Genomic DNA, 24,276 nt, shown 5'->3' with positions numbered 1-24,276 from the left:
TCGAGCTTTCAAACCTTAATATTCGAGCAATAATTCGAATAGTTCACGAATATATTCGAATATTTCGAGCCGAACTCGAACTCGAACTTCATTTCGAGCCGAGCTCGAGCCCAAATATCTGAAAATTTCGAACTTCGAATCGAGCTCGAACTCGAACACACTAGATTCGAGCCGAACTCGAGCCTGAAATTTTTAGCATTATTCGGTCCGATTCGGTTCGTTTGCACCCCTATTTGGGGCTAACCAAATTTCATATACAGTAGACGCGAAGACAAACATCCTAATCATGTTAATAGCATTGCGTTTTCGATAATATTTCTTGAACCACTTAAAAACACCACGGATATTAGTCATTGAATGAATCATATAGAGTCAAGACTGAACGCTGAACCAAACGAGCTTACTAAATGACAATGGAAGAAAAGTGGTCGATGAACTCAGTAGAAAGCGCAGAGCAAAAAACAAGATGTATGTCCTCTGGGAATGGAAGCCCGCAATGAGTAAGCAGCTTGACTTTGTCATATAATCAAAAGATAAATGTATGTGGTGAAAAACAATAGACCGCTAAACATCTGAATGTCATATAAAACTCGGAGATTGAGCAATATTTATGAAGGAATAATAAGTCAAATCAAAGGAAGTTGAGTGAACAAACTATCAAGCAAAGCTACGACTGTTTCAATATATTCAGACTTTTCTAAATCATCTCTGTTCGAATCCCAATAATCTTCTTCACCAAAGGAAAGTCACCGCTCTTTAAAAACCAGTGCCAAAAATCGACTCGAGAAAATAAGTGTAGCAGATTCATTTGATCCAAAGTTAGTTATTTTTAAGTAAATGACCTAGAAGACGCGAACTGTTATGTTTCAAACTCTCAAATCACACAAACCCTACCCCACTTACATTTTTTGGCTCACAACATCCATCTTTTTCAATACAATATAAATATATATGATAAATCAATTGACTACCCAAGAGTTTGTGGATCTGACATGATTTCCCCACTAGCGAGATTTTCATCTATATTTTTGAGTTATCTTGGATAGAATTGGAGTTCTCGATCGGAAGTTATTTTTGCATGTGATTACCTTCTTTTATAATGTTTTTTAATAGGGGACTTTGAATTCTATGCTCGTAAACATATTATTTTAAAATCCTCTCTTTTTCTTTTTCTTTTTTTTGACGCATTGGGATGACTGGGGTTCACACAGTCTTTAACTTAAGACATATCTCATTTTCGGGACAAATGGTGCAACTAGATCAAGTGATATGCATATATTATTTTAGAATTCAAATATCACGTCATATTTCAAATAAAATCATATAGCTTATAAAACATCACCAAGAGAGAATGATAGAAAAAAGCATCAATACTAAGTTGAATTTGATAATTTCGTATCACATTGTGATTGAATTACACACAATGAATAGTTTAATTGAATATTAATGTTAGATTTGTCTATCCAAATCTATATATAGTGAAAAATAATATTTTTATAAATTAAGTCGGAGATTTGTCTCACAAAATTGACTTGTGACAGTTTGAGATTTTTGTGTGTTAATTAGATCACAAACTACAATTTTAATATTTGTCGAATCGATTGTAAAATGTATCGACAAAATACAACCTCACCCTACTTTGTTATTATACGTTTTTAATTTAATTTTTAAAAAATTGTTCTCCATTTGTTCTCCACAATCCATAAATCATTAAAGAGAATAATCCACCAAAGATCTCAATACATTCTATTTCTCATAATTTTATTAAAATTAATTGAATCTATTTATATGATCAGTAGAAATTCATTGCATGTGACAGGATTATTGATATATTATTTCGCCTTATATCTAAGTCTTACGTTCAAATATCTAATTTTGGAAAATTCTTGTTAATTTGGGTTTTAGGGCATGCCGGCATTGAGAATCCGCTTCGATGCAATGCGGTTCTCACTTTTCAACACGGCAATGTGTAATTACCTTTCAGTCATTCTCGTTTGAAAAGTTAACGAGGAGGAAAATAAATTTGAACACCATTTACACGGCGTCGTTTCTTCCCATTAAGCCGAGGATAATAAATTCAAACACCATTTACACGGCGTCGTTTCTTACGATTAAGCCCGGGCCCAATAACATCACGCGGTGGTCGGCTGTAAATACCGTAATTTCCCTTTTTTTTCCCCACAAAATTCGAATTTTCATACAAACAATTTAGCATTTCTGACTGCGAAATTCGACGCTAATTGTATTTGAGACCATCAGAGTGATCGCTCCTCCTCGTCGAGTGACTTTGGATCTAGGATAAATCAGGATAAGGTATATTTTGTCTTTTTGTTTATTCATTTGTATGCTCGTGATTTCTAGTTATTGATCTGATGCTTGTTTCCTCTCTCGATTTGTTTGTTAATCGGGGTGAAACTGTTTGCTGAAATCAGGAGAGATACGGAGGTTACTCTGTTTGTTGATGAATTAGTTTATTTTGCAGAGATTAGAAAGGATTGGTGTTGTTTCAAAGTATAATGGGGAAAATCAAACCCCAAGCTCTTTTGATACAGAGTAAAAAGAAGAAGGCGCCGAGCCGAATAAGTGTGGTCACCATTGCAATTTATTTCCTTGTTGTCGTTGTCGCAGCTTTTTTTCTTTTCTCTACCTACAGACATTGGACTAGAAGGTATGTTCTGATTCATTTACTCTTCTTGAATTAATGGGATTTTGTTTGTTTTGATACTTGATTGCTGGTTTGCTGAATAAATATCGAGAGTTGGTTATCTAAGCTGGAGTATATAGATCTGAGATGCCTCTAGCGGTTTGAGGTGAAAAATGATTGTGATATGTTGGTCTCTTTGGCATGATTTGTTTATGAAAATTAATATTGTGGAGAATTCAGTCTTCTTTCCCTGCACATCAAATGTATCACACTCCCCTTGTTTCTCTTTTTGTCAGAATGAGTTTGCTCTCAAGTCGCTCATGTATGTTGTAAATGGGGTGTAATTAAGTTCAAGATTGGTATTGTTTTCACATTTATGTGCTAATTCAGTGGTGGGAACTGTGAAGCACATGTCCTTATGCAATCTTTACATTGTTCATAGGTCAAACTTTTCAAGTGAAGAACTGGTATCCGGTTTGGAGGTGCGCTAGCTCATTGTGATTTTTGTAGCTCTATTTCATCTTATCACAGCTTTTGCACTTCAATTTTGTTTTTCTCTATACTTTCCACTATTTATTGAGTTCTTAATTGTCCTACCGCGTTGATGTTCTTAATATTTCTACTTAACTTTTTTTTCCTTTTTGCTAAAAGCCTACAAGTAAGTTTCAATGATGTACTAGATGCAGACCTTCATCATCCATGACTTCTCTTCACTACTTTACTCTTCCTTTTCTTAAATCTTCGCTGTTTCCTTTGTGCAGCATGATAGCTCATTTAGCAAGTCAAAGAAACCTGACACTCCCAAATATGCTGTAAGTTTCTCGCATCTTTACTTTCATGAGTTATTGAGTTAGATATCTTGATGGGATACATTGAGATTTACACCTGTAACAGTAAACCTCTGTGGGAACCATTTCTCGCTGCACTTTGCAGTTTCTATATGTTTATTTGATGTTGGATGGCATATAAATCATATTGCCGTCCCTCTTTTACTTTGTAGATTTTAACCTGATTTGAGCATTTATTTTCGGATGTGAGTGCATCTAGATTATACTTAAGTCAATTAAGAAACCACTATATGTATTGTTTGTTAATTCCGCTATTCTCTTTCTGAAATCCAGTTAGGATCGCTTTTCTATGATGGATTTTGATATAATACGATACTTGCAGGTGATAAATACCTCAAAAGGTTCAATCACTGTGGAACTTTATAAGGACGGCTCTCCTGAGGTTGTTGATAAATTTATTGATTCTTGGTATGTACCTCACAACTACTTTCGTTATAAATTGCCATATATTTTCGAAAGGTGGCTCATGTAGTTTATATTTTGTAGTTTGGTTCGCCTCCCTCCTACATAAATTTTTCTAATTTCTGCTGATGAATATGTTTTGCTGCATTGGCTGGTTAAGGTATTCTGATCAATACGGAGCAACCCTTCTATAATTAAAAAAAAAAAGAAAATAAAAGAACTTTTTGTCCACAACTTTTGTCCTTTGCCAAACATTAGAACTTGTTTTTCAGCATCAAGCAGCCACCTCTGCTTGTCGCTAATATTGCTACTTTTGTGTCTTGTATGATGTTTATTTACCATCACTCGCCCTTAGAAAGTTCTAGAGAAGCTTCATGAAAGCCTCATCTATGGCAATCTCTCCATTCATTTTTATCTGCAGTGAGAATGGACACTTTAAAGGAATGCTCTTTAACCGTGTGATTAAGAACTTTGTCATTCAAGGAGGTGATGTTAGTAGAACTGGAACTACTGAAGATTGGACTTCAAGGGGAAAGCATTACAATCACCTCGATACCAGGTCCGCCTTACCTTGGATCTACATATTTTTTGATGACACTATCTGAATAAACATTGACTATTGACTTGATACTCTATCTAGCATGAAGCATGAAGCTTTTATGCTTGGCACTTCTAAGACAAAACAAGGTGGTGGCAAATTTGATCTCTTTATTACGACAGCACCTATCCCAGACCTGAATGAGAAAATTAATGTATTTGGTCGTGTTATCAAGGGTGAAGACGTTGTTCAGGTGAAATAATTTACCTTTTTTGCCCTTGTACTTATCTTTATAATAATTGTATTGGCCAGACTTGTGTGTTTAGGCTTCTGTGCATCTTTTATTTTTGGTCCAAAACCTTCGAAGCCCAACTTGTGAACATTTTTATAATCTGGCTAATTCTTTTCCTTTTTATTTCTACAATTTAAAGGTACTTTAAGCTGCCTTTTTTAAATTTCCTTCTTCCTCTCCTCTTCCTGTTGCGTACCCTAGTGAAGCATTTCTTAAACTAATTAGACTCAGTTTAACTTTGAAAATTTATTTGGTATTCAACCAATAAGATGAGGTTACCAAGCAATAGTGTTATTAATTATGAGCCCCAGTGATTTTAGATTTACTCAATGGTGCTTACGCGTTTAATGGCAAGCTGGTAAATTTCGAAGAAATTTTTTGCCTGGGACAGTTGATAAGTAAGCCGTTTGATCACATGATTCAGTAAATTTAGTTTGTAGTGAAAGAGAACCTGTTGTGAAATGGGGTATTTTTCTTTGCTTTCCTAATTACTTTACCCACATCATCGTGGTTGCTAACTTAATCACTTGGTTGGGAATGAGTCTGTTTAAATCTCGTTTATCTTTTAACTTGGAAGTTTGACAGCAAATGCATCGCTATCTTATATGTTTTTTAGGAAATCGAAGAAGCAGATACAGATGAGCATTATCGGCCTAAAACACCCATAGGGATCATTGAAGTGACTCTGAAAGAAACAGTGTAATGGTACGCTGTCTTTTATATAATCCTTGAATCATATGATTAACCTATCAGCATTAGGGGTGTAAACGAACATAACCGAACCAAATTTGGGCCAAAGATATTTAAGTATTTGAGTTTGGAATTAAATTTTGCTAAAAAAATGTTAGAACATGTTCACGTTTGGCTCAAATTGATGATCTCGGATATGAATCAAATATTTTTCGAAAAACTCGTGGTCAACTAATTTCATTTGCACCCTTAATCAACATCACCAACTAAATCTCTTTTTTTTATCTTGACATTGTTTTTGCTACACCAAATCTTTCGATCCATTTTCGGTTTCATTTGGTGGGGAATATCTGCTTTGCAACTTGACACACTTTCTTTTTTCGTTTGTATTCCATGGCAGGCCTTCATAACAAGAAGTATAGAACAGGTGAGGTGGTTTTGAGCTTCAATTACATGTTCCGATAGAAATCATTTTACTGGATGTTATTTCGTGTGTTGTACGATAATATGGATCCTTGAGAATTTGTAATGGTGCAGACAGTTGGTACAAATTTTCTTGTGTCTGGAGGGGAAATTCCTGCCGCTAACTATATGATTATTACCACCTCCGAATGGTTGATTAACTAAAGAAACAAAACTGATTTATTTGTAGTTCGTCGAGGTTCAGCTTCATGGGGGAGTAGTTGTACGTTATATTGCTTAAAAAAAGAAATATTTAGGTTGTAATTGTGTATGTATATGCACACGAGAAACTCAAAATTGTTGTACGTTTGTGAAATTTAATCTAGTGAACAGAATTTTTACATGCGAGTTCAATTCATAGAGACTGCCATTTCTTTCAAATAGTATACGCAAGCCCGGGCTAAGTTTGATAAATTCCAGGCCAATTCCAAACTAGAAATGCAAGCCCGTGCTTCGATCTCAACTGCTATACTAATATTTGCCAGTGTTTAGAAGCTTCCCAAAAGTTGTCTGCTGCGATTGGGAATGTACAAATCGTCACGATGTCTTCATAAAATGAGCATTATCTTCATATATCATGATGTATCATGTTTCTCAGGATCATATCGTTTAATGAACGCATAGTCTCACATTGTCTACATGATCATTGAATTTCAATGGTGAAATGTCTTTAGTCAAAAGATCAATAATCATTAATTATTGCTAACATATTCAATAATTAGTGTCGATGTACTACCGTCTACCTTCTATTACAACTTCTGTTTGTAACAGTATAAACAAGAATTTAAATGTCATAATATACTCTCCGAGGCCTAAAAATTGAATCAACGAGATCCAAGAATATAATGAAACTATTTATACAAATACCTTGTTAGGTATCCCCAAAACAAATTAAACAGTATTGCTTACTTTAATCTAACTTTGTAGTATATATATTGATATATAATATTCGACATGAAATCAATAGAGATAATACCGAGAATTTTAAATGCTATTGATGGGAAAACAGTTTCTTACTCAAAAATGGCTTTGTTTTAGCTTCTGAACCAAGTGCTCACAATCACTAGATTGATAAATATTTTTTCCATTCATTTGTTGCAGCTCTGACTCTGAGTTAAGATATACTATGAGAAAAGTTTTTCTCATTAATTTGCTGCAACTCCAGATAAATTTATACAATTAATGCCCAAACTTAGACGTAGACTTCTGTCATATCAGAGTGCTGGAAAAATGTTCATAAACGATTCCGTTTATTCACTTCAAGAGCTTTGTCACCAGTCAAAACACTGGCAAAGATATTATGGTGCTAGCAAATTGTAACGTTCATCACTTTAAGCTTGTATTTGTATATTAACTTTCTGATCTATATATAAAGTTCTCGTTGTCCACAGTTCGTCTTTTCTTATCTTTGATCGACTTCCTCACCCTCCTACAGATGAATCACAGGGAAGATGTCAAAATGCTAGTGCAGCTGCGCAGACTTCTCCTTCAGGCCCAATCGCGTTTTTTGGATATATCTCCAGTTCGAGTCAAGTTGAATATGCGACCATTAATTTTTCATGTATGTGTGTAATATATATGCCAACTACCAACTCACATTTACGTATTTTCTATACAATTTACAGGTTAAAACAATTATACCTTTATAGTATTTAATGAGCACATTCCTCAGAAACAAAGGGTATTTAATGCGGGTATATGGCAACCTAGTGATAAATGAAGGATAACAAAATCTAATTACTAATATGAAGTCCTCCAAACACAAATCATTGTCTAGTAGACCTCATATAACTGATATTTGATAATTCATTAATTTAGACAGTACATTATGATACGGAAGGCACATGAATACAAATAAAACCATTGTCAGATGAAACTTAACCCAAGATTACTGTGGTGAACAAGCAGGTATTCCCTCTATGGACTAGCGCTATGGACTAGCGATCCCAGCCAGAAGGTCTCCGTCTATCTCTTGTTTTATCTCTGAAAGTGCAACCAAAAATAAACAACAAAAGATTAATTTACAGGCAACACTGAATTATAAGGCACAAAAACAATTCCCGTCTGTTTCTTTTCATCCAGTTTTGTTAACCATTTTGATCGAAAAAGGCTGCAAATTGAATCATAACATGATTAGAAGGTCAAATTAAATATGATGTATTCACTTTCGTGTACTTGTACTGGTAAAAATTTGGTCATTTCAATGAATGATACTGTAAATATATATATATGTACACTGAAAGGTAGAATGCAGGTCTTTGATTAGATCAATCATGTGGACATCGGAGTATTGAATGGCATTAATACTCCCAAGATTATACCCACTGATTCATCTCTAGTGACATGAACAATAAGAAAGAAAATGGAGGGGAAAGCATAAAAGAGTTGGGTTGCGTGTTTTTTTTTGGGGGGGTGGGGGGCCGGGGTGGAGAAAGAGAGAACGTTGGGATACAATAGAGAGGTGGAAGGAGAAGAGGGAGACAAGAAACTCGTATTGCTTAGAAGGCCTGGCCGATATACCACATAATTGAAACAGAAAACAATTGGCAATACAAAAAGTAATTTTCCAGTCATGAATGTCATAGCCTAATGCCAGTGCGAAAACCATCCAGGAAAACGGTAAAATTCAATCCATTCAGCTAAGAAAAGTCACCTTTCCAAGTGCTTTATATTTGCAGTTCCTCTGGAACCCTGCATGCTGCCTGATGCTGGAGCAGTAGCTACCGGACTATTTATTTGTGCAGCGTGCATGTCACCACCAATAGTCCCACCAGATACAAACCCAGGTAAAACTGTTCTTTTAATGGCTTGTCCAAACTGCGAGGACGAATTTGATGACGCCGGAACAAAATTGTTTTTGTATTGTGCCATCATCCCCGTTCTCAGTGAATTAACTGCTGTAGAGCGATTAGGAGTAGCAGCATTTGAAGTAGTGTTTGACTCAGGATTATACCCAATACCCAAACCAAAATCCACGCCACGAACACCTCTACCACCACCTCCCCTTCCTTTAGCTCTTTTACCACCTGCAGAATCATTGAACAATCACATAAGTGAAAGGACAGGTTTTCAGAATTCCAATAGCATTTATCACATAATGATAAGAGAAGAATCCATAGTTCTATTTTGACAGGATAATTTGCTATGATGTGTACTCCAGCACAAATACTGCCGAGGAAAATGACCAATCATTCTCAAGTTCCCAGAACCACTTATCCTAATACATGGAAAAAATTAATATGCATTTATCATACAAAAAATTATCCATACCTCCTTTCCGCGCATCACGTTTGGATCTGAACCTTCCATCCTAATGATTTACAAATTAAAAGTCACTAAAACATTAAAAAACAAAACACAAATATTGAAACAGGCAGGAGACAATTTCAGCCAACATAAATATAACAGCTAAGTGACTCTGAACTTCAAGCTTCAAACCCATATAATGAGATCAAAATGAAAAGTATGCATCAGATACGAAGTCAAGCTGAAGTAACGTAAAATAGCCACATCTTGCTTTGTTACCCTCCTTTTACTTGACTCCCAAGTGGTGTCCTACAGATCCTACAAATCACTTGCAGGACTTCATCAGTTGTTGATTTTCTAAATCGAAATATAAGTTACGTGGAAATGGTTATTTGATACAATTTGATTTTAAGGATCTGGGGTTAAGAAAATTATAGGATACTAGGGTAATCCATTTTCTAACCCTGGAGCAGATATCACTAAAGACTAAGGAGAACGGACATCAGTATCAAAAAGAAAAAGAAAAAGAAAAATATCAAAATAAGACATTGTAGTGGAAATGAATTCCACCAATTTAATTAATAAGCAGATGAATAAAAAACGAAAAGAGAAACCCAAACAGATAAATCACCTTCATAGCCAGATCCATCAGCTCCATGGACACATTCTGACCCGCAGCTATCAAACTGTTGACTAGTTCACCAGCAAATCTCGCCTCCTTCTGTGTAACAATAGTGTATGCAGTACCATCTTTGTCACCCGCACGACCAGTCCTTCCAATACGATGTACATGCATGTCCATGTCTTTAGCTATGTCAAAATTGACCACAGATTTAATCGATTTGATGTCAAGCCCACGAGCAGCAACATCAGTTGCAATAAGAACATGGTAAGTTCCAGATTTGAACTTTTGCAATATCTCCATACGAGAAGCCTGATCTTTGTCACCGTGAAGTGCTGCAACTTTAAAACCCTCTTGAGCCAGTTTTGATTCAACTTCATCCACTGTGGACTTTTTCGAAGCAAAAACCAAAACATCGCCTTCATCTATCATTCGAGGAAGTTTTTCAAGAATCCATGGAAACTTCTCCTCATCAGATGGAATTACTTCCACAACTTGGGTAATATCCTCGTTAGCCATACCCACCTCTCCAACGGTGACTCTAACAGGATCAGAGAGAATCTCCCGAGCAAGTTTTTCAACTTTCCGAGGCATAGTCGCTGAAAAAAGTGCTGTCTGACGATCTGGCCTGATTTGACCTACTATAGACCTTATCTGTGGCTCAAAACCAAGGTCAAACATTCTATCAGCCTCATCTAGCACTAAATATGTTGCTCTCAACATGGTCAAAGCCTTCATTTTTATCATATCTATCAATCTTCCTGGAGTAGCCACGACTATCTCACATCCCGCTTTTAGCTCCTTGAATTGCTCAAGTTTGGACATTCCACCATACACTGCAGACACACGGATGCGATGAGCTTTGGAAAATTTCTTAGCTTCCAAATATATTTGATGAGCCAACTCCCTAGTGGGTGCACATATTACTCCAATGGGACCTTCTTCTTTCTCAAGTTCAGGTTGATCCATTATATGAACAATCATGGGAAGCACGAATGAGGCAGTCTTCCCAGAACCGGTTTTTGCTATACCAATAACGTCTCTTCCAGAAAGCATAATAGGTAAAGCTTGACACTGTATCGGTGTTGGTTTCTCGTATGCCTGTTTTGCTATGGCTTTCATTAGCTCCAAAGAAAATCCACAATCGTCAAAAGTTTTAACCGGCCGTGGAACATCAAAACCTGATACACGTATTGCTAAGCTCTTCTTATATTCGATAGCATCCTGCTCACTCATACCTGAAAACATTATAAATCAGAAACTTTCCAAACAACTGTGAAACTAAAAAGCATTAAAGTACAACCAGTTTATTAGCTATATACTGTTTAATCAAATCAAAGCACTGCCATCAAAATCCTCAATTTGAATTAAATCTTCAAGGATATGCAAAAATACATGGTCGTATTCGATCACCTGAGATAGAAGGTTTCTCCTCGTAGAAATCCTTATTGAACGGCTCGTAATCAATCGAGCTATGATCAAGCTCGGGAATTGGCTCGATCTTCTTCTTGTCGACAATAATAGGATTGTCATCAGAATCATACTCAACCATCCCGGAATCTATGGCCTTAGCAGCCGCATAAACCTCTTCATCCGAATTATACCCTGCGTGAAGCGCATCCGCGGCTAATTGCAGACCTAAATCCTTCTTCGCACTCAGAAAACTCTCCATTGGATCATCCTCCACGTCATCCCTGTACTTATCCAGCTTCTCCTTCACCTTAGGTGGCGGTGCCGCCTTAATCTCCTCGTGTAATCCTTCCATAAAAGCGTCCAGAGGATCAATCTCATCTTCCTCAGCAGCAGGAAAGCCGTTTTTACCGTCAGTGACGACATAGTCTGGTGTGTCGCGGTCTTCAGCGTAATCAATGTTGTCGAGGTCAGCGTCATCGTCACCGGCGCTTCCACGAGAAGACGGAGGGACGTAGAGTCTCTGCGAAGGTTGGGATCGCTCGAAGTTGTAAGTGGATTGGCGATTGATGCCGAAGCCTTCGAATCCGAATTTTCGTTTGGACATTCTTTTAAACCCTAGTCCCTAATTTGGGAATTTTGTTATTTGTAGTTTGAGAGATACAAGTGAAGGGACTTGTTACAATCCGGAAATTATATTCATAGTCCAGTATTATCTTTTTTTTGTCCCTTTCCATCCCTGAATTAGGGGGTTTTTTAATATGAAGTTACCCCCTAAACTTTTAAAATATAGCAGAATCGGGCATTTAACGTTTATTTTCTTTTTTAAAATAATAATAATTAAAAAATATAAAAAAAATAATAGAATAAAAAATTATTATTAAAGATAAAAATGATAACAAAAAATAAGAAGAAAATTAATAATAATGACATATAATAATAATAATATGATTATTGTTTTTTCCAACAAATTTATATTATATTGTCTAAGTATCCGAAATTGAATTGATTCGTTTAATATTTTTTGTGTTGGTGATAAGTTGATTTAAATAAAAAATTTATTTCAATTATTATTGAATGACAAATTAGTGGGAGTTAAATAGCTCGATGTAATATATTTAAGGTTAAAGATCTGGTTGAGTGATATAGATGTAAGATCGTCTTCTACAATTAGAACAATAATTAGATCAAGAATTCTTTTATTTGATAAATATTATGTAACAAATATTTTCTCGTATAACCATATATTAAACCAACAAAATACTTTTTGTCTTGCGATATCTCGAACACAATTTGTTCGATAAATATATTTTTATTTGAGTAAAAAAATATAAATTTTTATTTTTGTTTTGTTTAAATTATGTTTGTAGTTTATTGAAATTCCAAATTTATCTTTGGAATATATATATGAAGAATACCAAATCAAGTACCTGAAAAATATAGATGGACCAAAGTGTCATTATTAGTAGATGCGCCAAGTGGAAAAGTTGCACGTGCAAGAGGGAGCGGAGGTAAACTAAAATAAGCCGGGGGGCGATGCGCACCTTATCCTGCGCGCAGTTGCAGCATTGTAATAAGACAAGTATTGATGAAGAGCGGGGGAGAAGGGAGGTGAGTCGCCTCGGCGGGACCGGGCTGAGTCGGCGGCCCGAGGGGGAAAAATCCCTTTTCGTAGCAACCACACACACAGCCCACGAAATTTTCACGCAAACAGGTGTGAAAAAAATGGAGAAGAAATCGGGAGTCTTCTTTACTATTGTGGCCAGACCCCTCTTTATCAACACCTCTTTCTCTATCATCCCTTCTAACCCTAGCGCATACGCCCAAACAAAACTATTTTTCTCCTCTCTCTCTCTCTCCACTATTCATATTCTTGCTTCTATTTATCTATCCCGTGGACCCATTATTTCTTGCCCTCAATTACACCTGCTCCGATCTCCTATTTCTCCCTCTCTCGCAATTTTTTGCGTGCTTTCGGTTCTCTTCTTGTGAGGTAATCTGTTTGGTTGTTTTTGTGGGTTTTGACCCTGGATTGAATTGTTTGTGTTACTGGGATTTTAGGGGTTTTTGGTGGATGTCGTGGTATTTGGGTTTGTGTTGATCGTTCAATGCTAGGCGTCCTTGGTTTGAATTTTGCTTTACGTGCATATGTTTTGAGTTATGTAGGGAAATTGCGCGGATGTGTGGGGAGGTCCGTGTTTAATTGGTATTGGTATTTTGGTTGCTGGATTTTCATGGGCCTATTTGTTATTTGCTTTGATTTTTTTAGCTTCCTGCTAATGCTGTATCCTCTTGCCGATGTTTTGGTTATCGTTTGTTGCGTTTTTATCATGGAGTGAAGGCATTAATGCGAGTTTTTTGTGGCTTTTGCTTTTTTGCCGATGGTTTAATGCATGCTAAATGGCGGTTTCATGTTTGTCTTGGTTTTGTTAATGTGCTTTAGTTTATTTCTTTTGTTTCTCGCTTTTGATTTTTCAATGGATGGATTTGGAGGGATTTTCAACTTATATATACTGTTGACTATACCTTTTGAGGTCTCTCTGGTTTACTTTAATACTGCTTGGGCTTTTGTCTTGATTTACCTGCTTATCCTCCTATACTTGCAATGCTGTTAGCCAGTTTTGTTGCTTCATGTAACCATCAGCTTTCCGGCACTATATGTGCATTTGTTTAATTTATACATGGTATAACTCGTGCATTTGTTTCTTTTATCGGTTGGCATAACTCATGCGGATTGTGTTCTTACTTTAGGTTTCACATTAAAAGTTGTTATCAGGATGATTATTTTGTGTGATCTTGTATTGAATTTTGGCAGAGACCCTGATGCAATACGTGGCTTGCATGCTTTCGACTAGGTTAAGAATTAATCGGCACATGTGCAATTAGTGGGAGTAGAGTGATTTTAGAACCCGAATTTTTTATTGCGATGGATCAATCTAGGGTTCCTCAAATGGAGGGTATCGGAGTTGCTGTTAGAAAAAGGAGAACCCAAACCTCACGACGACCTAAATCTGATGCTCCGGCATTTCATCCTGAGCAATCCCCCAGATTTTCAACCCCACATTCAGATGATGCAAGTAAGTTCTCGAGTGATGAGAACGTTGCCGATTCTAACTCTGGGGGGAAAATGTTCAATTTGAATCAGTGTTTATCAAGGTCCTTGCCAGTTAATGGATCTGACGGAGGATCGAATGTCTCTGTTAGTAGTGGTGTGGTTGGGGATGGAACAGGTGGTGAGAACAGACCAAAAAAAGTTAAATTGAAAGTTGGTGGTGTAACGAGAACAATTCAAACAAAATCCAGTTCTAATGGGACTTCCAGTAGCAGGTCTTCAACAAAGGTCGATCAATCATCAGACAACACTCGAACACGAGAGCATTTTATTCCACAGGTTGTGATTTATAGTTCTTATTTGATTATTTGCACGGGAATCTAGTGTACACACATGTTTCTTGAAATTTTTTTAGCTCTTTTGTTGTTTTTACCATTTAATAGAAGTACTTTAAGCAATTAACGTGGAAATAAGGCAAATTCATTAATAAATGCTTGCTGAATTCATACATTTTTATACAAAAATGTGTTGAGAGAATTCCATGAGATTATGATAAATGGAATTATCGATACTTCGTAGATATAGTTTATTTGCACAAGATGTCAACATAGAGAAAATAAAATAGTTATTGATTGAAGACCTAAATGCTATTTCAGAGTCAATACTTTTCCTGAAAAGAGTGGAAAGCTGCAAATTTTTTTATTCATTAAATATTTTGTTGGATTGCTCATTTGTGTTTCCCTCTAATCATGATTATAATGACTATAAAGATGAAAGGGTTTATTTTTCTCGATGTTGGGACTAAGTCATGGCCAGGTGTTCGTAGTGAGACTTGAGTTCTTATGATATGAAGGGGTAACTTAGTCGCTTCAGTATTTGAATGGGAAGAATCTCCTGCATTAAAAATCGGTGATTGTGCTTTATCATATTATATATACCGTATGAAGACCGCCAACTTTTCATTATTGGCATATTTTTTTGTTTCAGGAAAATTCCGATGAATATCACTCTTCACCTGTAGATAAGAAAAGTGGATTTCAAGGGATTCCATGGAAAGATTTCTCGAAAGGTGGATTTAGTCTGAATAGGGAGGATATGGGGAGGATGCAGGCAAAGAATGGTGTGGACAAGCAACTTGATAAGTCAGATTTAGTTCGTAAAAGCAAAAGGATGCCTAAAAAGCGAATGTCGGATGGGGAATTTGACGATGATGAGGATGATGAGATTCGATACCTCGAGAAACTCAAGACTTCGAAAATAACAGTTGTCAGGGATTCGGAGGCAGAATCAACCAGAAAAAAACGGAAGGTTGTGAAGTACGACAGTATGGAAGATGTAGGAAAACCTGGTAGAGATGTGAGGAAGTCGAGTTCTGGGGATATGAATTATGTGGATGAAGAAGAACCGTTGTCTGCTGGGGAGCATGAAGGAAAGAAGAAAAAACAAAAGAAAGATCCGTCAGAGTTACCAGCAGAAAACAAAAGGGAATTGGCTCTTACATCTCGTCAGCGAGCCCTTTTAAGTAAGGATGCTTCTTCTCCATCCAGAGCAGGTCAAATTGAATTCCCAAATGGCTTACCACCAGCTCCTCCTCGAAGTCAGTGAAATTTTTCTTCTTTCTTTTTACATTTGGATTGTTGTTAGAATTGTGCTTACTTCCCATGGTACAGAGCAAAAGGAGGTATTGACAGAAGTCGAGCAACAAATGAAAAAGGCCGAGGCTGCTCAGAGACGTAGAATGCAAAATGAGAAAGCAGCCCGTGAATCAGAGGTCTCTTATTCATCATACAACATCTTGTTTATCTATTTTAATTTAGAGGTCGGATGTTTGATGAACGTACTTCTTTAAATTTGTAGGCTGAGGCAATTCGAAAAATACTCGGTCAAGATTCAAGTAGGAAGAAGAGAGAAGAGAAAATGAAGAAACGCCAGGAAGAGTTGGCACAGGTATTTTGAACCTTGGACACTTGACATTTCAAATGTTTTTTCCGATTTAGTTTACTAACTACTGATACAAGTGCATTCGTAAAATTTTAAAATGAAAACAGGAAAAGGCCGCCAACGCTCATTTTCTTTCATCGAACACCATTAGATGGGTCATGGGTCCTACTGGAACCACTGTTTCTTTTTCCGCTGACATGGGTTTGCCCAAAATTTTTGCCTCCAATCCTAGCAGGTAAATGTCATTTTTTCGCTCACACACAACCCCAAAGCATTGCATCTCTTCTCATATTTTATCTTTCATAGTGACTCGATGGGAAATCCATTTGATGTTGCAGCTATCCAGGTCCACGTGAGAAGTGTGCTGGCCCTTCTTGTACCAATCCTTACAAGTACCGCGATTCTAAGTCAAAGCTCCCTCTTTGCAGTCTCCAATGCTACAAGGCGATTAACTGAAATGCTCCAACTGAGAAGGCCTACTGAAATTGTGTTGTTCTTGGAGTATTCAATGCCATGTTTTACAGTATTGCGGCTTTGGTGATTTACTTGAGAACAAGGTGTATGGAAAGAGTTGATAGGTAGGTAAGTTTTAGCACTTGAAATATTCCAAGTAGCAGCCAACTTTCTTTTTACCTTCCAGATTGTTAAAACTCCTTGCTATTAACTTCTATTTTCCCCTTGATTAACGGAGTTCAACCTCGCAGTCTAGTTTGTGGATGAAATAGTACCTTAGATGTTAGGATCGAATTTACCAACAAATATATATGGCTTAATTTCAGACTGAAAACTATTTGATTCTATTGCTGATTATGTTAGAGGAATTACGACGTATGAGTAGGGATGTAAATGAACCAAACGGTTTGCGAGTTATTCGAAGCTCGGCTCGATAAAAAGCTCGTTTGAGTTTGTTTGTTAATCATATCAAACCAAGCTCAAGCTCGATTTTGAGCTCGAAAATTTAATCAAATCAAGCTCAAACCTCAGGATATTCGACTCGTGAGCTCGCAAACATGTTTGATAATAGGCTCGCGAGCTCGAGCTCGGCTCGTTTAGGTGGCTCGTACTCGAACTCGAGCTCGGCTCGTTTAGGTGGCTCGCAAACATGGTTTTGGAATGTTCAATAATATACTTATTTATGTTTTTTTTGGCTCTTATTTGTGTCGTTTTGGTTATTTATGAATGAATTTATATTTTTATGTCTGATTTAAAATAAGTTTATATATATATATATATATATATATATATATTTAATTTTTAAGAAGCTCGATTCAAACTCAAACTCGAGCTCAATTCTATGTTTATCGAGCTCGAAAACGAGACGAGCTCAAGCCACGCTTGTTAAACTTATTAATGAATCAAGTTCGAGCCTGGCTTGATCAACATGCTAAACGAGCTTTTAACTAGCTCAATAATTTCAATAAAAATCAAACTCGAGCCTGATAATAGAAGCTCGAATCGAGCTCGAGCCTCAAACAATTTTAAACAATGATATTGTTTGGTTTGATTTGATTTGGTTTGGATCGTTAATCAAGCTCGAGCTTGATAATAGAAGCTCGAATCGAGCTCGAGCCTCAAACAATTTTAAACAATGATATTGTTTGGTTTGATTTGATTTAGTTTAGATCGTTTACATTCTTTAAGGCATGAGTTTACTCTTTCACTGTCTATTTAATTTTGACGTTTGCATCTTGAGACTCTAATATGTGGTGAAATAACTTTGACGTGATGATGTATATATTTTTATTTACTATCAAATATATCTTAATGTTATTTAGCACTAAATATCGACTGCATAAAATTTTATCCGTGTTTAAATGATTTTATACCAATCCAACAATTATATTAAAAGCCATCCTTTTTTATTAAAATAATTTATATAGTTTTTAATTTTAATTTAACTTCTAAATTTCTTAAATAACATAATTTAATTACACACACACACATATTTATATTTATATATATATGACACATCGCATGCTATATATATATATATATATGACACATCGCATACAAATGAACATCAATTTTATATGAAAATCAAACATATTGTGTTATCATTTAAACCTGATATGGTTTTATAACAAATCAAATAAAATTCATCGCTATAGAATATTATTTATGTATAAAAAATTATATTAACAATAAATTTTGTTAAATCTAAACCTTAACCAAATTATTATTTTTTAATTTAATGAACAAACTATTTATTGAGAACAAACAATCGCTTGTCGATCTACTCGATAAACAGAGTCGCCGCCGTGTATCGGATAAGCTTCCTCCCTCTGAAAATGGCGCAGGCTTCCGTCTGTTCTTCTTCCTCTCTCGCCGTCAACTCGTCCTTGATTTCTCTGTCTACCTCTTCCATTTCTGTCTCCTCCTCTAAAACCCTCTCCTTTCCGTTCCGGCCTCTCCCTTCCAGGTATGACTTCTTCTAATAATCCAAGGTTGTTCGAAAGTTGATTTTTTTTTTTGCTTTATATTGTTTTATTGTTGCAGAAAATTGAAGATCCGAAGTTCAATGTACGCTCCACAGTATTATGCGCCCGAAAGGGGCTCACGCAGTGGTATTTGGTCGATTAGGTATGCCCTTTTCGTAGGTATTTTGGATTTTGAGGGGCGACACATTGAGGGTCTTGCTAATATTGCCTGCTGCCCAGATGGTGTCATATTGAGTTGATGTTGATGTCGTTCACTACTCAAATTCTCTAGCTTTGGATTTAGTGCTGAATTGTCTGGGTGATTTAGTTGAAAGAATATGGGCAGCGGTAAACAATATCAAAATATTTCAATTTCAATGCTTTATATTATCAAATTTAAGCATGACGAGTTAAAGATTTAATGGTTTTGTTTCATAAAACTTATAATCCAATTGAGGTTGTATGTTTCTGATTAGCGGAAGTTTAAACCGGTTCGCTGATATTTTTACAACTTTCATCGTTTCCTAAGAATTTTATTTGTGATTTCGCTTTGGTATCCGGGTTGAATGTCACTCGTATTCAAACAGAGGGAGCATTTTATTAGTTTCTAATAATAGAAGTCTGATTGTATTTAGGGATGACTTGCAAGTTCCATCATCACCGTACTTTCCTGCTTATGCACAAAGTGCACAGGGTCCACCTCCAATGGTTCAAGAACGTTTTATGAGTGTTATCAGCCAGCTTTTTCAATATGTGAGGCAATTTTTGTTTGAATTGAAGTGTCATTTAGGTTGTCAGTTGCCTTTATCTTGATGATAAAGTTGGAATCTGTTTTATTTTTGTAGAGGATTATACGATGTGGTGGAGCAGTAGATGATGATATGGCTAATATAATTGTTGCTCAGTTGCTTTATCTTGATGCTGTTGATCCTAATAAGGTAATATTTTCTCGTCCCGTGTAACTTTTCATATACGAATCCATTGTAGTTAAACTGCATTGTCATTGATTTTTAACACATGCGGAGTATCTCTTGCCTAAGCCATCAGCAATTTCATTGATTTGCTTCCTCTTTAGTGATTTCCTCAGTGTTGTACCAGTCGGTGTAGTGGCTGTAATTACTCGCTCAGATTCTTTTTTATAACAAGTCCTCGTTTCCTTCTAGAAGTGGGGTTTTTGTCCTTCCTGATTCTTTCTTCATGGGCGAATGAAAGTGTGCTAGAAACCTTTGGTGTCATTTGAATTTTTTCTTAGACACAGATTGATTGGTAATAATTGTGGCTAAATATTTTTGGTAATTGGACAGGATATAGTCATGTATGTTAACTCTCCTGGTGGATCGGTTACCGCTGGTAATATATCTGATTCTTTGTTTCCTTTACTTATGGTTTTGATGTTCATGTATCTAATACACTTCCTCTTAATTTTAGGCATGGCTGTATTTGATACAATGAGGCATATTAGGCCTGACGTTTCAACAGTATGCGTTGGACTAGCAGCTAGGTAAAGATTCATTGGCACTGCTTTTGGCTGTCTTGCTGCAGTTTGTGTCATTATTTCAGTACAAATTATATATATATATATATATATATATATATATATATATATATATATATATATATATATTTCTTTTTAGCGGACGGTCTATTTCCATAACTCGATGGATGTATAAACCTTACGAAGTTGCTGCAAGTTCATTTTATGTTATTCGATTTTAGGGCTTTTGGCAGCTGAATTTCTATTAGATTATGTGTTACCCTGTTCGCTCTTCAGCACTCGCTATTTAAACAAGATACAATGGAAGACAATTTGGCCAAAAAAATTTCTTTAGTTTCAATTTTCAGTGTATTGGATACTGCCCTATACTATATCTTGATGATGCTTAATCCATAGCTTTCAACTCCTTGGTCTGGTCCTTTTTTTAAAAAAAAAATTCACTTCGTGACATAATATAGGGAATTAAATTGACTCTCCTTATCCTTGTGCAGTATGGGAGCTTTCCTGTTAAGTGGTGGTACTAAAGGTATATGATCGACTCATTTTATTCAGTTTAAAGTTTCGACCATTGTATCTTGGCCTCTCAAATTGTATTAACTGTATTTTCTTCTTGATGGTCTCACTGAAGGAAAAAGATACAGTCTTCCTAACTCAAGGATAATGATTCATCAGCCTTTAGGTGGCGCACAGGGTGGGCAGACTGACATAGATATTCAGGTAATTTCATGCTTATAATTTATCAGGTGGCATTTTCTCTCTTCTAGTAAAAAGAAAACGGTTCTTCTCAATGTTTTTGTGAACCTTATCCTTGTGTTCAGGCTAATGAAATGCTACATCACAAAGCGAATTTGAATGGTTACTTGGCCTACCACACTGGTCAAAGCCTTGAAAAGATCAACCAAGACACTGATCGTGACTTTTTCATGAGTGCTAAAGAGGCCAAAGATTATGGGCTTATAGATGGTGTTATCTTGAATCCTCTTAAAGCCTTCCAGCCCCTTGCAGCTGCTGCCGAAGGAAACTAGTTCTCAAAGTCTTCACTGTGTGATTCAGTTGTAGTTAAATCAGCTAAAGAAAAGGTTGTATTCATTATATCTGGAACTTGAGAATTAGAATCCTTGCCAAAACTCGGTGAACTTTTTGTGAATCATGAAATTCTATACTATGATCTTATAGTTTGTAGTTGATTAAATCAAAGATGATATCAGGCGGACTCAATCTATATCTTCTGTATGTGATATACCTAGGAATTTCCTAGATTCATTCACATCTATCTAGTTGCAGGCTGTAGACGGATACATCAGAGGAGCCGTGTTCATTTAGGAGAAGTAAATTGGTCCACTAATTACTGTGGTTTTCGTGTTTGCTTTAAGTCCATTTGATTTTTTGGATGAATTTTATTTTCGATGAATTCCAAATATGTCGTTTTCTTCAAATCAATAATTTCGTTTGTGTTAAATCCATCCATCAAACCATAGAGTGATTAGAGTCAGTTCACAAAACTTGACCTCGGGCAAGAGAACGATTTTGGAAATGAATTCAAAAAAATTTTGAGAAAGTTCCTGTGTGCTTTCTATGCGTGATTCTTGTCGCCACTCCCGTTCTTGTTTGTCGCCAGTGTTGGCATTTTCTCGTTACCTTCTTTTTGTCTATTCTTTTGTTCCCTATTACACACAATCATTGTTAATTATTTGATTGGTTGATCAATTAATCTCTATTTTATTTTTGGCCGACTCTGGCTGAACTTTCAAGAGCTTATACAACTCGAAGGGTGTCAGATTATAGCACATTTCCTGTAAAAGTCACATTTCTCTCACACTTTTTTTTCCATCGCCTTACTAGATAATATTTCTGCTGAAAAACGAAGCTTGAAATTCTTCAGTTCCCATAAGCTTGTTTTTTTTTTTCAAGTATTTTTGTTTCACTATTAAGCTCAGAGGGTCTTGAAAACTGATTCGACCTTGTATTATTTGAAGTAAACTGGTAATGATCATTGATTATTATCCGAATAGAGAACGATCTATGGTGTGCAGAGCTTATAAAGTTTGTGAGTATGGTGGGAGAAGCTACCTTCTCATTTCACTGCGATGACAATATTCGTTCAGATAATTGTGATCCTCTGGTTGGATATGCAAAAGATAAAACGATTCCTGTGAGCGAAGAACATCAATGGTTCAACATGGCTGACGTGAATTCATGGATTTATTTTGTTCAGTGTGTGGCCAAGAAAATGCCACGGAGAAAAAGGCCGAGTTGTTTAAAATTATGAACAGAAACCTGATTCGGATACTTGGAGTCAGAACGATGATTCCGTGCCTGATCTCGAGGAATTCAAAGAAAATATGCAGTCATCAATATCAGAACTCAGAAAACCTGTTAAAGAAAAACCAGGTTCAATCTCTCTTGCATCATGGGATCTCTTGAATAGTTGTGGTAAGGGATTCAAGATGTCGAGAGAAGAGAACTTGAAGAATCTGATAGAGGAGACTCCCCTTGGTGGAAAGTAATTATCAACAGAAGAAATCTTGAGAGTTGCTGGAGAGAAGTTCATCCAATTTTCCACCAATAGGACTGACGGGATTTCCATGTTTATCCACCCTTATGTTGGTTCCTTCCCTCTCAGGGATTTCCATGGATGAAAGCAAGAGATGTGAAGCTTGTGCATCTTCTCCTGTCTGCAGCAGAAAATGTGGGAAATCAACTCTTTGACATTGCAAGTAAATGGATTTCTCGATGTCCTGTGGGTGGCATCTGATTCAGGTACACCAGTCCAGCGTGTAGCCTTTTACTTCGCTGAAGCTCTTCAACAGAGGATATACAGAGAAAGCAGGGTGGATCACTGGTGAGAAGATGAGAAATCAACCTGAGAAACGAGATATGTCTCGCCTGGGGTACGAACAACACATTCTTGGCAGCGCACCAAGAGCTGCCCTTTGCTAAAGTTATGCAATTAGCAGCTATACAAGCCATTATTGAGACTGTGAAGACATCTCGCAAAATCCATTTGATTGATCTCCAATTAAGGAGTGGAATCCAATGGACAGCCTTGATTGCAAGGGCTCACAGATTGCTCAATCCAACATCTCAAAATAACTGTGGTGGTAACAACTGATGTACAGAAAGCGAAGGACACTGGCAACAGACTGCTGAGTTTTGCTCAATCTTGAACCTGCCTTTTATTTTCAAGGTTTTTAATCTAAAAGACATTAAGGATTTTAAGGAAGATCTGTTGGATGTAGAAGCTGATGAAACTTTGGTTATTTACTCGTTTATGATGTTAAGAACAATGATATCAACGCCCGATTGTTTAGAGAATCTAATGAGAGCAGTAACAAGACTCAGGCCTAGCTATAATGGTGGTCGCTGATGTGGAGGCCAATCACAACTCCTCTTCATTTGTGGATCGTTTCATTGGAGCACTCTTCTTTTACAGTGTGTTTTACGATTGTTTGGAAGATTGCATGGAGAAAAACAATGAATTCAGAAATATACTAGAAAGAACTTATTTTGGTGAAGGATCATCAATATAATTTCAACAGAGGGCCAAGAAAGGTTCACTAGGAATGTCAAAATAGACGTTTGGAGGGCATTTTTAGTGAGGTTTGGGATGGAGGAAATCGAGCTGAGCGAGTCATCAAGGTATCAAGCTAGTTTAGTTTTGAAGCAGTTTTTACATGGAAGCTCACGCACTCTCGAATATAATGGAAGGGGCTTTTTGTTGGAAGGGCACACCGTTGCATTCTCTTACAGCTTGGAAGTTCAAATAGGGGGAAAAGAGCAGAATTTTAGTTAAAAAAGTTTATATGTTTAGTTCATTAATTAACCTTGACTCAGTTGTAGTAGATGAGAATCCTTTCATCTCCTCAACTTCTCAAGAAAGGTGAATTTAGTGGTAAAATTAGCAGAAAGAAACAAAATGTTGGGATCTTCGGATCTTCGATCACAATATCACCCATCAGATGTAGATAACTAAGCTAAGATCCTCTGGATTGTGTCAGATGCTGGTTCAATAAGTCATTGACAACAATGGATTTGCATGTCGCATGGAATTCATTCATGCTGCATTCGATCAAGAGGGTGGATGCCCTTCGAATTGAAGGAAGCCCATCCAAATGTTTTGTGGTCTGTGAACTATGGTGTTGGCATGTATTTTTCATTTTACTACATGTTCGTATATTTAATAAGAGCAGTTGAAAGAACTGTATTATTCTACCACT

The 24,276-nt window shown here is 36.4% G+C and overlaps 4 protein-coding genes and 1 pseudogene across 4 annotated transcripts; 4 read left to right on the top strand and 1 right to left on the bottom strand.

Moving 5' to 3' along the window:
• Positions 1–2,098: 2,098 nt before the first annotated feature.
• Positions 2,099–6,217, top strand: LOC140842331 (peptidyl-prolyl cis-trans isomerase CYP21-4-like). The gene is made up of 9 exons (XM_073210124.1): positions 2,099–2,313; positions 2,483–2,668; positions 3,087–3,126; positions 3,406–3,456; positions 3,815–3,900; positions 4,316–4,453; positions 4,535–4,685; positions 5,341–5,429; positions 5,815–6,217. Exons 2-8 carry the CDS (start codon positions 2,517–2,519, stop codon positions 5,425–5,427), a joined length of 705 nt encoding a protein of 234 aa, XP_073066225.1. The 5' UTR covers positions 2,099–2,313; positions 2,483–2,516; the 3' UTR covers positions 5,428–5,429; positions 5,815–6,217.
• A 1,383-nt stretch (positions 6,218–7,600) lies between these two features.
• LOC140842330 (DEAD-box ATP-dependent RNA helicase 24) lies at positions 7,601–11,829 on the bottom strand. Its single transcript, XM_073210123.1, has 5 exons — positions 11,158–11,829; positions 9,754–10,982; positions 9,147–9,186; positions 8,530–8,902; positions 7,601–7,859 (listed from the first exon to the last, which is right to left on the bottom strand). Exons 1-5 carry the CDS (start codon positions 11,759–11,761, stop codon positions 7,814–7,816), a joined length of 2,292 nt encoding a protein of 763 aa, XP_073066224.1. The 5' UTR covers positions 11,762–11,829; the 3' UTR covers positions 7,601–7,813.
• A 909-nt stretch (positions 11,830–12,738) lies between these two features.
• LOC140842328 (uncharacterized) lies at positions 12,739–16,829 on the top strand. Its single transcript, XM_073210122.1, has 7 exons — positions 12,739–13,147; positions 13,970–14,545; positions 15,194–15,803; positions 15,877–15,977; positions 16,064–16,153; positions 16,255–16,382; positions 16,486–16,829. Exons 2-7 carry the CDS (start codon positions 14,081–14,083, stop codon positions 16,601–16,603), a joined length of 1,512 nt encoding a protein of 503 aa, XP_073066223.1. The 5' UTR covers positions 12,739–13,147; positions 13,970–14,080; the 3' UTR covers positions 16,604–16,829.
• Positions 16,830–18,343: 1,514 nt separating this feature from the next.
• On the top strand, positions 18,344–21,277 carry LOC140842327 (ATP-dependent Clp protease proteolytic subunit 5, chloroplastic-like). Its single transcript, XM_073210121.1, has 9 exons — positions 18,344–18,566; positions 18,644–18,727; positions 19,200–19,317; positions 19,410–19,502; positions 19,869–19,914; positions 19,993–20,065; positions 20,551–20,585; positions 20,688–20,776; positions 20,878–21,277. The coding sequence occupies exons 1-9, from the start codon at positions 18,436–18,438 to the stop codon at positions 21,082–21,084; spliced, it is 876 nt and encodes a 291-aa protein (XP_073066222.1). The 5' UTR covers positions 18,344–18,435; the 3' UTR covers positions 21,085–21,277.
• Positions 21,278–22,112: 835 nt separating this feature from the next.
• Positions 22,113–24,229, top strand: LOC140803654 (DELLA protein RGL2-like; annotated as a pseudogene).
• The last annotated feature ends 47 nt before the right edge of the window (positions 24,230–24,276 follow it).

This window comes from Primulina eburnea, chromosome 10 (genome assembly GCF_022965805.1).
Source record: "Primulina eburnea isolate SZY01 chromosome 10, ASM2296580v1, whole genome shotgun sequence".
Lineage (NCBI taxonomy): Eukaryota > Viridiplantae > Streptophyta > Magnoliopsida > Lamiales > Gesneriaceae > Primulina > Primulina eburnea.
Note: the sequence above shows the minus strand (reverse complement) of the source record. Positions and strands in the feature narration are given on the sequence as shown.

Bases quoted from the DNA above. Each gene is read 5' to 3' on its own strand.
- LOC140842330 (XM_073210123.1), bottom strand. From the start codon at position 11,761: ATGTCCAAACGAAAATTCGGATTCGAAGGCTTCGGCATCAATCGCCAA. The intron at 10,983-11,157 runs GTGATCGAATAC...TAATGTTTTCAG, and splicing joins GGAGAAACCTTCTATCTCAG to GTATGAGTGAGCAGGATGCT. The intron at 8,903-9,146 runs GTATGGATAATT...ATGATTCTGCAG, and splicing joins ACGTGATGCGCGGAAAGGAG to GTGGTAAAAGAGCTAAAGGA.
- LOC140842327 (XM_073210121.1), top strand. From the start codon at position 18,436: ATGGCGCAGGCTTCCGTCTGTTCTTCTTCCTCTCTCGCCGTCAACTCG. The intron at 20,066-20,550 runs GTAAAGATTCAT...ATCCTTGTGCAG, and splicing joins TGCGTTGGACTAGCAGCTAG to TATGGGAGCTTTCCTGTTAA. The intron at 20,586-20,687 runs GTATATGATCGA...GTCTCACTGAAG, and splicing joins GTTAAGTGGTGGTACTAAAG to GAAAAAGATACAGTCTTCCT.
- LOC140842328 (XM_073210122.1), top strand. From the start codon at position 14,081: ATGGATCAATCTAGGGTTCCTCAAATGGAGGGTATCGGAGTTGCTGTT. The intron at 14,546-15,193 runs GTTGTGATTTAT...TTTTTGTTTCAG, and splicing joins GAGAGCATTTTATTCCACAG to GAAAATTCCGATGAATATCA. The intron at 15,804-15,876 runs GTCAGTGAAATT...CCCATGGTACAG, and splicing joins ACCACCAGCTCCTCCTCGAA to AGCAAAAGGAGGTATTGACA.
- LOC140842331 (XM_073210124.1), top strand. From the start codon at position 2,517: ATGGGGAAAATCAAACCCCAAGCTCTTTTGATACAGAGTAAAAAGAAG. The intron at 2,669-3,086 runs GTATGTTCTGAT...CATTGTTCATAG, and splicing joins TACAGACATTGGACTAGAAG to GTCAAACTTTTCAAGTGAAG. The intron at 4,454-4,534 runs GTCCGCCTTACC...TACTCTATCTAG, and splicing joins TACAATCACCTCGATACCAG to CATGAAGCATGAAGCTTTTA.